Source organism: Coregonus lavaretus (assembly GCF_964263955.1).
Source record: "Coregonus lavaretus genome assembly, chromosome: 37".
NCBI classification, from domain to species: domain Eukaryota; kingdom Metazoa; phylum Chordata; class Actinopteri; order Salmoniformes; family Salmonidae; genus Coregonus; species Coregonus lavaretus.
Window position 1 is genome coordinate 3365023 of NC_140024.1, and position 12430 is coordinate 3377452.

At 44.6% G+C, this 12430-nt stretch overlaps 1 protein-coding gene across 1 annotated transcript in view; it reads left to right on the forward strand.

Moving 5' to 3' along the window:
* Positions 1 to 7704: 7704 nt before the first annotated feature.
* LOC311111932 (serine/threonine-protein kinase BRSK2-like) overlaps positions 7705 to 12430 on the forward strand; it is a gene marked incomplete at both ends in the record, with an annotated part of 127682 nt that continues 122956 nt past the window's right edge. Inside the window, one exon of the mRNA XM_084154857.1 lies at positions 7705 to 7795. Coding sequence (XP_084010983.1) covers positions 7705 to 7795 — 91 coding nt within the window. The remainder of the gene's footprint in view (positions 7796 to 12430) is intronic.

Sequence of the window (12430 nt, forward strand, 5' to 3'; positions counted from 1 at the left end):
CAGACAGACAGACAGACAGACAGACAGACAGACAGACAGACAGACAGACAGACAGACAGACAGACAGACAGACAGACAGACAGACAGACAGACAGACAGACAGACAGACAGACAGACAGACAGACAGACAGACAGCTCAGCAGTCTTGTTTAACAGGAGAGGCAGAGGGAAACTTTAAGAGCAGAGAGGGTTTTCCATTATTTAATTTCCTTGTATTAACTTAATAAGCTGGTCCCTCTCAGGGATGGACACATGGGACGCATAACAACATTGTGACAATAATATTATATCATGTGGTTGGATTATGTGTGTGTGTTTGTTTAAATGTTTTGATGTTTCCCAGGACTCCCAGGAAAACAGTGATGACTGTTGCTGAGTGGACTATGTTGGTTAAAGTGAGTAAAGACGCAGTATGTCTGTGTTTTACCGAACAGTGCAAACTGACCCGGGCCCATATTCATAATCATAAAGCATCACAGAGTAGGAGTGCTGATGTAGGATCAGTTTTGCTTTTTAGATCATAATGAATGAGATTACATGAACAGGAGGGACCTGATTCTGGATCAGCGCTGAGATGCTTTATGAATATGGGTTGTGAAAAGAAGAAATAGGTCAGCCAAACAGGTGGTACTGTGGTATTCCTATCAGAGAGGTGAGTGCTGATACCATGTTCTGTCCTTGTCCTAATAACTGCAATGGTAGCAGGTGTTTTGGTGGGGAAATTCTCTCATTGGGGGAGCCTGGTTTCACTTAACCCCTGTCTTTATTTGTGTTGTGTTGTGTTGTGTTGCGTTTTGTTGTGCTGTGATTTGCTGTGCTGTGCTGTGTTGTGCTGTGCTGTGCTGTGCTTAGCTATGCTATGATGTGCTTTGTTGTGTTGTGCAGTCCTGTGTTGTGTTGTGCTGTGCTGTTCTGTAATGTGCTGTGTTGTTGTAATGTCTTGTGTTGTACTTTGTTTTGGTATTTGTCGTGTAATATTCTGGAGAGATATTTTCTCTATTAGGCCTATAGCTCCGGCTTGAAATATGTCACTGGAGCTTATGTTGGCCAGATAGCCACAATAGAGCTGACTAATGCAGAAATAGACTGCAGGCTAAGCCTCCACTAGCACTAGATGCCTCTAAATGTCAGAGACTGGAGCTTATGTTTATGCTGTATCTAATACTGTATGTGCATACTGCGCCTCTAAACTGTCATTCATGTGTTTATGTCTCTGCTCTGATCAGATACACTTTTGCACACATTTTATTTACAGAGGGAATGGCCACAGAACTTTCTAGAGTAAACATGGAACTATCACCCAAACTCAAAGTGTTGTGTACTGTCTGCAATTTATCAGACATCATTCTGTCGTAGGCAGTCACAGTGGTTCCTAAAACATTATTCAATTTTTGACTGCAGTTGATCATTAATTAGCTCTTGCTCAGTAAAAAAAGTATAATGTTGGTGCTCGTATACACTCTTAGAAAAAAAGGTTATATCTAGAACATAAAAGGGTTCCTCGGCTGTCCCCATAGAAGAACCCTTTAACCTCTACGGGATCGGTGTACCGTATACGGGACGGTTGCACTAACGTGTAGGCAACAACACATCCGCCACGCTGATCCTCAACACGGGGGCCCCTCAGGAGTGCGAGCTCAGTCCCCTCCTGTACTCCCTGTTCACTCATGACTGCATGGCCAGGCACGACTCCAACACCATCATTAAGTTTGCCGATGACACAACAGTGGTAGGCCTGATCACCGACAATGATGAGACAGCCTATAGGGAGGAGGTCAGAGACCTAGCCGTGTGGTGCCAGGATAGCAACCTCTCCCTCAACGTGATCAAGACAAAGGACATGATTGTGGACTACAGGAAAAAGAAGAGGACTGAGCACGCCCCCATTCTCATCGATGGGGCTGTAGTGGAGCAGGTTGAGAGCTTCAAGTTCCTTGGTGTCCACATCACCAACAAACTAACATGGTCCAAGCACACCAAGACAGTCGTGAAGAGGGCACGACAAAACCTATTCCCCCTAAGGAGACTGAAAAGATTTGGCATGGGTCCTCAGATCCTCAAAAGGTTCTACAGCTGCACCATCGAGAGCATCCTGACTGGTTGCATCACTGCCTGGTATGGCAACTGCTCAGCCTCCGACCGCAAGGCACTACAGAGGGTAGTGCGTACTGCCCAGTACATCACTGGGGCCAAGCTTCCTGCCACCCAGGACCTCTATACCAGGCGGTGTCAGAGGAAGGCCCAAAAAATTGTCAAAGACTCCAGCCACCCTAGTCATAGACTGTTCTCTCTGCTACCGCACGGCAAGCGGTACCGGAGCGCCAAGTCTAGGTCCAAGAGGCTTCTAAACAGCTTCTACCCCCAAGCCATAAGACTCCTGAACATCTAATCCAATGGCTATCCAGACTATTTGCATTGCATAGTTACATACTTGAAAATGTATCAATTGACCAATTCGGCACATTTGGGCAGACTTGATACAATATAGTCCAGTATTGGTATCAAGAATATGCATATCCTTGCTTCAGGTCCTGAGCTACAGGCAGTTAGATTTGGGTATGTCATTTTAGGCGAAAATTGAAAAAAAGGGTCCAATCCTTAAGAGGTTAAAGAACCCTTTTTGGATCCAGGTATTACCCTTTTGGTTGCAGGTAGAACTCTTTCGGGTTCCATGCAGAACCTTACCACAGAGGGTTCTACATGGAACCTAAAAGGGTTCTACCTGGAACCAAAAAGGGTTCTACCTGGAACCAAAAAGGGTTATCCTATGGGGACAGCTGAAGAACCCTTTTGGAACCCATTTTTCTAGGAGTGTACAAATGACTAAAAGATGTCTGAGGGTGCTGTGGCCTTTGTGTGTTTGGCTCTGACGTGATGGCTGGAACACTCACTTAATTGTCTCTGGTGCTAATGGCTTGTTCACACACTAATCATAAAGTGTGGGAGATGTGGGGTGGAAGGAAATAGAAGGAGGGAAGGGAGCGGAGGAAGAGATGGAGGGGAGTGAGGAATTGATCGAAGGAGAGAAATGGAGGGAGAGAGAGTGAAGGAGGGAGGGAGGGAGAGAATGGGAGGAAGGGGTCGAGGGACAGAGATGAAGGGTTGGAGAGGCAGAGATGGAGGGGAGAGGTCATGGGATGGAGGGATGGAGAGAGATGAAGGGATGGAGAGAGAGAGATGGAGGGGTGGAGGGGAGAGGTCGAAAGATGGAGGGATGTAGAGAGATGAAGGGATGGAGAGAAAGAGATGAAAGGCTGGAGGGGAGAGGTCGAGGGATGGAGGGATGTAGAAAGATGGAGGGGTGGAGGGGAGCGGAGGAAGAAAGATGTAGTGAGAAAGCAAGGGAGAAGAGAGGTGGGAGAGGAAAGGAGAGATGAATGGGTGGAGAGATGTAGGAGAGAGGGAGAGGTGGAGAGAGAGGGACAGAGAGAGAGAGAGAGAGGGGTCAGGCAGGGGGTCAGTGTGTTTGGCCAGAGTGTGACAGCTAGAGAAAAAACAAGCGTGCTCTTTCCTATCTGCAGCAATTAGTCTCAGCTAACAGTGTTCCTCACTACCTGTGATCTCTCACTGGTTGGACCATGCTCTGATAAAACATTTATTTATTAACTTTATTTGGACTTCATAGCACTTTGTACGAAATGTAACATATCATTCGAAAAGGAGTGTCTCGGATTTCCGTACAGAATAATACGAAATGCTCTGAGACCAGGTTGATCAGTTGAGACCAGGTTTCACCACCCAAGGGTTCTACATGGAACCAAAAAGGGTTCTACTTATAGGGACGAAACAAATAACCCTTTTCCCTAAGAGTGTACTGTAGGCATATTACAAGACATTTGATTGGTGCAGTGTATTTCAGAGGGGTTGTCTACAAATGTAACTTCAGCATCTTAACAGATTAGACACCTGGACTCCACATTGATTATGGATACATCCCCATGAAGATGTCTAGTGGCAGAGCCTTCCGGGCGATTCCAAACCAGCGGGAGCGGAAAATATTTTTGGTATCTCAGATTGTTCTGGCAATTCTCACATAGAAAGTTAATTGGGAGGAATGATATTTTAAATGCTTTTTACATTTGTATCACAAACCATTTTTAAGAAAATCATGATGAAAGTGGCAATTTGTAGGCCCTTTTTAGACCTATGCATGCCTCCTGTAAGACCCTATGATCTGTGAACCGTTTATGATACAGACATCTTGGTGTCATTATACTCCGTATAGTGTGCTCTAAATAAAATATGGAGTATGTATTGACTCTGAAGTAAAAATCTTCACATTCATTTATTCAACATAAAAAATATGAATATCTCAAAACTACTCTTTTTGATTTTGTTCATTTTAAGACATATTGTTTGTAACAATATACTCTATAAATACATAACACTTACAGAGTGGGCTCTGAATGTGCAATCCTAAAGGAGGGTTGTGATTGGTTAACGACCTATAATGTAAATTTCTATGCATAAAATGGGTCATATCATTAAAAGTACCAGAGCCCACTCTGAAAGTTTGACGTGTTTAAAGACTATATCGTTACATTTTAGTCATTTAGCAGACGCTCTTATAGTTAGTGAATACATATATTTTTATACTGGCCCCCTGTGGGAATCAAACCCACAACCCTGGCGTTGCAAACGCCATGCTCTATCAACTGAGCTACATCCCTGCCGGCCATTCCCTCCCCTACCCTGGACAACTTGTGCGCCGCCCATGAGTCTCCCGGTTGGCTGCAACACAGCCTGGATTCGAACCAGGATCTCTAGTGGCACAGTTAGCACTGCGATGCAGTGCCTTAGACCACTGCGCCACTCAGGAGTTCAAACAATATGTCTACAAATAAGCTAAATAAAAAAAGGTTGTTTGAGAAATTAATATCAATATATTTAATGTTGAATAAATTAATGTGAAAATGTGTCTTTCAGAATCTAGACATACTCCATATTTGAGAAAACACAATAAGGAGTATAATGACACCAACATGTTGTCATGCATGGCTCACAGATCATAGGGTCTTACAGGAGGCATGTACAGATCTAAAAAGGCCCTAAAATTGCCAACTTCATCATGATTTTCAACAACAACAAAAAAAGTCATGTAAATGTAAAAAGCATGTTAAACATTCTTCCTCCCAATGAAGTTTCCATGTGAGAATTACCAGAACAATCTGAGATACTCAAAATATTTTCTGCTCCCGCTGGAGTGGATTCGCCCTTCGAGTTAGGATTAAGGGATTCATACTAAAAATGACCCCCATGGTTATAGTGTTGCTCAGTGTTGTCCAACACAGTGAAAATATGACGTCGCCAGCTACCTCAAGCTTGCATTCCATTCAAGGTGCATTATGATTGATGGTCCCTGATGATGGCTGTATGTCCTAATATGGACACTGTATGTAATGCCGAAAAGGGAGGGTTTTTGCCTTCAATTTCCATTGTCCTCCAATCATTGCTGAATATCCCCTATCCATCCTGTTGGCACGGACCGGTGTTGTATCAAATCGTGTATCCATCCATAAGGGATCATAACACGGGGGGATCATGTCCTCAGTGACGACACATTGCGCCGTAACATCAATTTAAGAGAAAGCACATGATGGATCCCTCTCATAGGTACGGGTCGGGGGAGGGGTCACAAACAATTAACACGAAATGGTTTTGAGTGAAAGCTCTCTCGTGAGAGACCAACACTATCCCAGGGTGCATCTGAGGCCCCTTCCTTTGTTAGCAGCCGAGGTGGGGGAGGACTGGGAGAAGGGGGGAGGATGGGGAGGAGAGGAGAGGAGAGGGGTGAAGCCCCATCTGTCACAGAGCTGGCTGGGCCAGTACTTTTGTTGTTCAGGAGTGATGAGATAGATAGATGTGTGTGGTGTGTGTGTGTGTGTGTGTGTGTGTGTGTGTGTGTGTGTGTGTGTGTGTGTGTGTGTGTGTGTGTGCGTGCGTGCGTGTGTGTGAAGAGATAGATGGTAGTCATCACCATGAAGTAGGGACCAACCACTGGTTTAATCAAACCAAGTGACCCAGTGTGACACACACAAATGCATCAGGACCTCATCCACAAACATGCACACATGCACACACGAGAGCACACACACACAAACAGGTAGTGAAAATATGTATTATCTTTTTTTATTTTTTTATTGGTGGCATCATTATTTCCATAGGATCTCCCCCCCAAAAAATCACCAAACATTTCAACCCACCAGCAACATAAGAAAGAATGGAGGAGGCCCTGATGCAGAGGTAGAGAGAGATGAGCGAGGGAAGAGAGGAAGTGCCAGTGAAGGTATGAGAAGGTAGACCTAGGGTAGATGTTACTGGTGGTGGGGAGGAGGAGGAGGGGAAACATAGGGACACAACCTGTACAGATGTTCAGACTGACATCAAAGTACTGAAGCTGCTCTGAAGTAGTCTCTCTGAGGAAGAGAGACTGACAGGGAGCCTGAGAGGTAGGCTACAGTAGCTACATAGTGTAGCTAATACACCTAATCAGAAAGCCACTTGTTCAAATGAAATTAAGTCGAATTGTATTGGTCACATACACATATTTATCAGATGTTATTGCGGGTGTAGCGAAATGCTTGTGTTCCTAGCTCCATCAGTGCTCCAACAGTGAGGGGCAGTAGTAGTAAAGTAGGAAAGGCAAGACGAGATTAAGAATAGGTTTCGTCAGCAATTCTCTTTGCTGGTCACTATTCTATTATATAGTGGGTTTGTCAATGTTAATCAATTTTGTGAATATTTACAAATATGTTTGGAAAATACTAGGAGGCTACTGCGCTGTTTCACCCAACGCTATCCTGTCACTTCGACCTGAATTAAATGAAGGGATTCGTTTATCTGTCCCGGGTTACCGCTGTGGAAGGAGTTAAAACCGGGTGAAAAGTGATTACATTCATTTTGTAAGCGGGCTGCCTCCCGGCGTGAGCCAGGTGACCTGCTCTGGCCGAGCGTGAAGTCGGCTCAAAACAAAAGTGGTGTGATGAGTAGGATTCTGTGTTTTCACATAAACGCTTTATCTTCCTTCCCAGTGAAAAATAGCTTGAAAATTAAAAAATGTATTTGATGGAAAAGAGATGTTGTATGTGTTTGTACGATGCACAATGCTGCCTTGTTGCCAACATGACCGAGCAGCGCAAACGCATATGACTGTTTGAGTTGAGACGGGCACTCCTCCCTCCCCGCTTTCGCCCAGTGAAGTGACGGGCCATTGCCCGGATCAACCCGGGCCAGAGTAATAGAGCTCCCTCAATGACCACCAGCACCTGCGTTGTGCGCGCTGTGCGCATGCGTAGTCCTACAGATCCGACGTTGGCGTCAGTCAGCACTAAAATGCTATCCCGTTAGAACACCCCGTCAACGGGTTGTGCCAAAGCTGTGCTCACCGCGCCTCGCTTCCTCTCCACAATACGAACACGGACGAAAAGAACACCATGTTATCCAGATTTAAAGACGCTACATTTCAGCAGTGAAAAGAGGAGGGAGAGACGGAGGAGAGTGAACTAACAAAATAGGCTAGAAAGGGACACAGAGAAGAGAGAATCCCACCGACCATCTGCGTGAGGCGAGAGAGTGGAGAAGGAGGCCAACCGGAGAGCAGCAGCCGACTGCGCTGTGGAATAACCTACGGTTTCCGTTGATTTGAAACCAGAATTTTGAATTGTATTTATTATTCTGCGAGACATTTGACTAAATTCCCACAAAATGTCATCTTCTGGCAAAGACAACAGCGCACACTATATGAACTATGTGGGACCTTATCGTTTGGAAAAGACCCTCGGCAAAGGACAGACAGGTTAGTCCTTGTCTCTTGTCTAACCGTGGATGATGTGTATCCTATCGCTCGCGATTGCTGGCTGCCAATGAAAGCACTGGTTGTCTTTTATGGGTTATGCTGACATGGGCAAGGCCATATGGGCTACTCTGTAGGTTATTGTGGGTCGGATGAATTTGATTTAGGGTGCATCACTGACGTGCGGGCTGGTTGCTTCTAGTTCCCACGTATTGCTTTTGACTCACTGCATCAATCGGGGTTGAGAGCTTTCAGTCAGTGGGACTGTGCACTTGAATGTCTGTTGTGGATTATCCAAAAATTATACTTCCTAATAAAAGGAAATAAACTGGTCCGCCCTGCAGCCTAGTCAGCTGGCTACAGTAGGGCTACATGTAGTCCACACGGCTTACGTGTGATTATTGAAATATAATAAAAAATTGCCAGACAACGGGAAGATGGTATCCAAATGTTGCATGTTGTGGGTTTGTTACATTGTAGCGTGTCGCTGTCTTTGAACATGCACACATTTGTCGGTTACAATGTTGCATTGGGGAAACCTGCGCTGATCTCTGCAAAATGAGATAGGGCAAGCTACTGCACTGCACAACGCTGCTCTACCAGCGGTATAGTTTCTCTGTCCGTCCCTGCAATGACAAGCACTAGCACCTATCCGTGCAATTACAAATACTTTTAATCCCAAACTACACGCATGTGGTGAATTTTATTTTATTAACGAAAGATTGACATAGTCTAGTGATTTCCTGATACCGTATTTGTATCCGGCTAAAGCAGTTTGATTAAAATAAATAGCCTATGTGGGATGCATAGCATCCCCAAACCCACTAGGTGATGATGTGGGTACCACTGTCATGTGGGCACCACTGTCATAGGATATAGGCTACTTTTTTGAAGGGTCTAATGAGTAAACAAGCTGTGTGCCCCCCATCATCTCTGATTCTCTTCTGGGCACGCAATATCAAGTGTGCCTATAGTGTGGTCTCAATCAAATGATCCATAGCCTATAGGAGCACAGAGCAAAGTTATAATTCTAAGATGGCTGCTGGGATGGTGTAAATAAAACAAGGCTTCATTACACACCGCAATGGATATTTCAACCCTGAGCTCTTGCTGATCAAAGCAATTGTTTTGTGCTGCCTAACCAATGCTGTGCTGTGTAGGCCTACAGTGGCAGTTCAGAAGGAGAGTCAAATAATTCTTTCTAAAATAATTTTTCATTAGGTCTAGTCCAAAAAAATCATTATCTTGTGTGCGGACTAGCTTATAGCCTATGTTCTGTTTAGTTTGAGAAGGAGAGCAGGAAGATGAGTAGGAGGACTGGAGGTCAACTTTGATAGCTTGCTACTACTATAATTGATTTTAATAAAAACAATATGTATGTTGCCCATGTTGCATTTATCAGGGTTATTGACCTCACAATAAGCCAGATTCTAGTAATTTACATTGTGGTGCTCAAACTTGAAGCAGCAGTCAAGGCAAAATCAATTGGAAATGGACAGCTCATGGTGCTGAAAGTAGGCAAATTCGAGAAGGCATAATTCATTTAAAGCGTCTTCATTTTAATTAGACTTTACTAATAACAAGAGAGCCTATTTCTTCCTATTTAAGAAATAAGAGGTAGGCCTTCCTGTTTCACAGACGAAATTAGGCTGTAGGCTGCTATATACATAGATTTGTCGGCCAATTCCTCCACCCACCATGCACTCTTTAAATAGCCTACCTCCGTGTCAGTGAAGGGCTGTTAAGTTAAAACCAGGACTCGAATTGAGGGTGTATGAGAGGGTATGCCATAGGACTACCTTTTATTAAAGAAAATTGTGAAAAGCACAGCCCTACCCATTGTTAGCTTAAGAGTTTGAAGAAAATATAACAGATCCGATTATATAAAGTGATCTATAACAGCGCTTTGTTCCGCGATGCTTTATGCTAGAAACAAGATGTAAAATACCCTGGAAAGTCATGACTCTGTTGCATATGGGGATATCATTGTTTCATTTCTTTGATATTCAGAGGCTGAGCTACAACCTTTTACAGCCGAGGAGACAAAACATATTCTAATTCTGTCACTATCAATTGATTAACCTATTCACTTTCTGTACAATAAAATATGTTTAAACCCAGACAGCTTTTAAGGAAACACTTCTGGAAGAAGAGTAGCCAGCAGTTAAAGCTTACATTTCTCTGCATCTGTAGGCCTACTGTCTGGGGTGGAAAAATAGGCCTAACCTTTGAAAGTGCCATGCTCAGAATCCTAATGACATCTCAGATTTAATTATTTCGCAAACAGGGACCGTTTCGTTGCAAACAAGACACTGATTTGGCATTGGAGAAATATAAGATGAACACATAGGTATATCTCTCTGTCCATTCTTTGCCTGTAATTTTGGTAATTTGTGAAGTATTCAAAAAGATTCTGCTAATATGTAAAATGACGTAGAACTGCGTTCATCAATATAGAACTCACGCATTAGGGTGTACATACATACAGTAGCCTACTGTAACGCACACACACTGTAATTCTCACTCCAAAGTCACTGCTGTTTACAGTGCTATGGATGAGAGAGAGGGGCACAGTCCTAGATGACCATGCAGGTTAGCGAGGTCACACAGCAGTCGGAACCGTACTCTGGTCTCATTACCATATTTATGTGAAGGCTTTACATGCAATGAGTTACATAGTAAGTAGAGAACTATGCTAATGACTTACTGTGTAACTCTACTAGTCATTTCCCACATTACTGGAGGGGACAAAACAAGTCCGGGAACTTAGTTCATATTCACCAGGATCCTTTGGTTTGTATTAGCATTGGCTCTTGCAATGATTGCATTTGATTAGCTGCTAGTGGCATTACATCGTTCCATTCCCGTATGAACGCATCCATTCGGGTCACCTTCTGTACCTGTGTCCTTGTATACCATAGGTGCTCATTGGTGCTCAGGGTGCCAGGTAGCCTAACGGTTAGAGCGTTGGGCTAGTAACCGAAAGATTGCTGGTTTGAATACCTGAGCTGACAAGGTGAAAACTCTGTCGATGTGCCCTTGAGCAAGGCACTCAACTCTAATTTGCTCCAGGGGCACTGTACTACTATGGCTGACCCAGTCAAACAACACAAACTTCACCTATCCAGTGTATGTGACTATAAAACCTTCTTTAAAATCCCCTACAACCACCTCCACCCCCTCTCATCTAGTCCTCTCTCCCCACCACCCTGCTCTCTAGCCTGGGTAAGCGACGTCCCAGCTTTCCTTAGCAGTCCAACATCTACAATCTCCACTACCAACCCCACCCCTCTTAGCCATTCTTTTCTCCCCACCACCCTGTTCTTTGGGTAAAAGGCATGCCACGTGTGTGGAGCTTGTGTCGTCTGTTCCCCCCTGTCCTCCCAGGGCACCAGTGTCCACTCCAACTATGACTCTGCGTCCTGAAATGAATCTAAAGTGGAGCTGGGCCGCAAGCAGGAACGCCGCTGAATGACTCTCTGTGTATGTGTGTGTGTCTGATTGTGCGCACGTCTTGACATGAGACGTGACATGCGAGCGAAGCGAGTGTTGTGCTGGCTCCAGCAGGACTGTGAGGCTGACTGAGATTGTTGATGGCTGTTATTATGAATAGACTTCCCCGGTGCTGCATCTGCAGAGGGAGGACAGAGAAGCCCATATGTCATCACACTCCCACACCAGGAGCTTAGGCAGGGGGAGAGACGTGCGTTTGTGCGTGCTTGTGTGTGTATGTGTTTGTGTGCGTGCGCATCACACACAGAGCTTATGTGGAAACCCAAGGAGCCAGGATTTAAAGAGAAAGTATTGTAGCCTAATTCCATTTTCTACCTCAAATGAGAAACCCAGCACCCTCTCCTACCCTCCTATAAGATTACAATGATTGGTATTGAGATCATCTAATAGGTGACTATATCATTGTACAACATACGCACAATGGTTTCTTAAAGCAAGGACTCAATCCAAGGTTGTAATGCATTCAAATATAAATCAATGGGAAACAATAACTTATTTGTTTATTGTGGTGCTCCTAAATTAGTGTTCGGCAACATTGAATGGTTAATATGAATGGCAGGTTTTGGATGGGATTGTTGTGTGATTTTTCTACAGGGGCCAAACTGGAGGCGTTTTGCCAGGAAGAGCTGTCTTGCTGGGCAGACTCAGAACAATTAGTCTGTGTGTTTTCATCTGTAAGAGTTGGAGCCCCCTTTAACGCAGGCTTTCCAGCCTCATATTTGGTCCTCGTTTGCTAAGTGTCCAGCAGTGTGTGTGTGTCTGTCTCTCTCTCTGTGTGTGTGTGTGTGTGTGTGTGTGTGTCGGGCAGCAGCAGTGGGGATGGTTGTCATGGTTTCATCTCTCTTCTGACAATGGCCATGCTTTCCATCCTGGAGATCACAGCAAGACTGCAGCCGCCAAGCTTTCTATATCCTCCTCTCCTCCCCTCCTCTCCCCCTCTCTCCTTCTCTCCCACCCACCCTTACCCCCTCTCTCTTTCCTTTGCTTGCCATTGCTCCCCTCTTCCACACTCCATCACTACCCCGTCTCTCTTCTCTCCATGGCCTACTTCCATACTCCCCTCCCCTCTTTCCTCTCTTGCTTCTACAGTGTTTCCCTCAGAAGCTAAGTGATCTCTGGTGGATG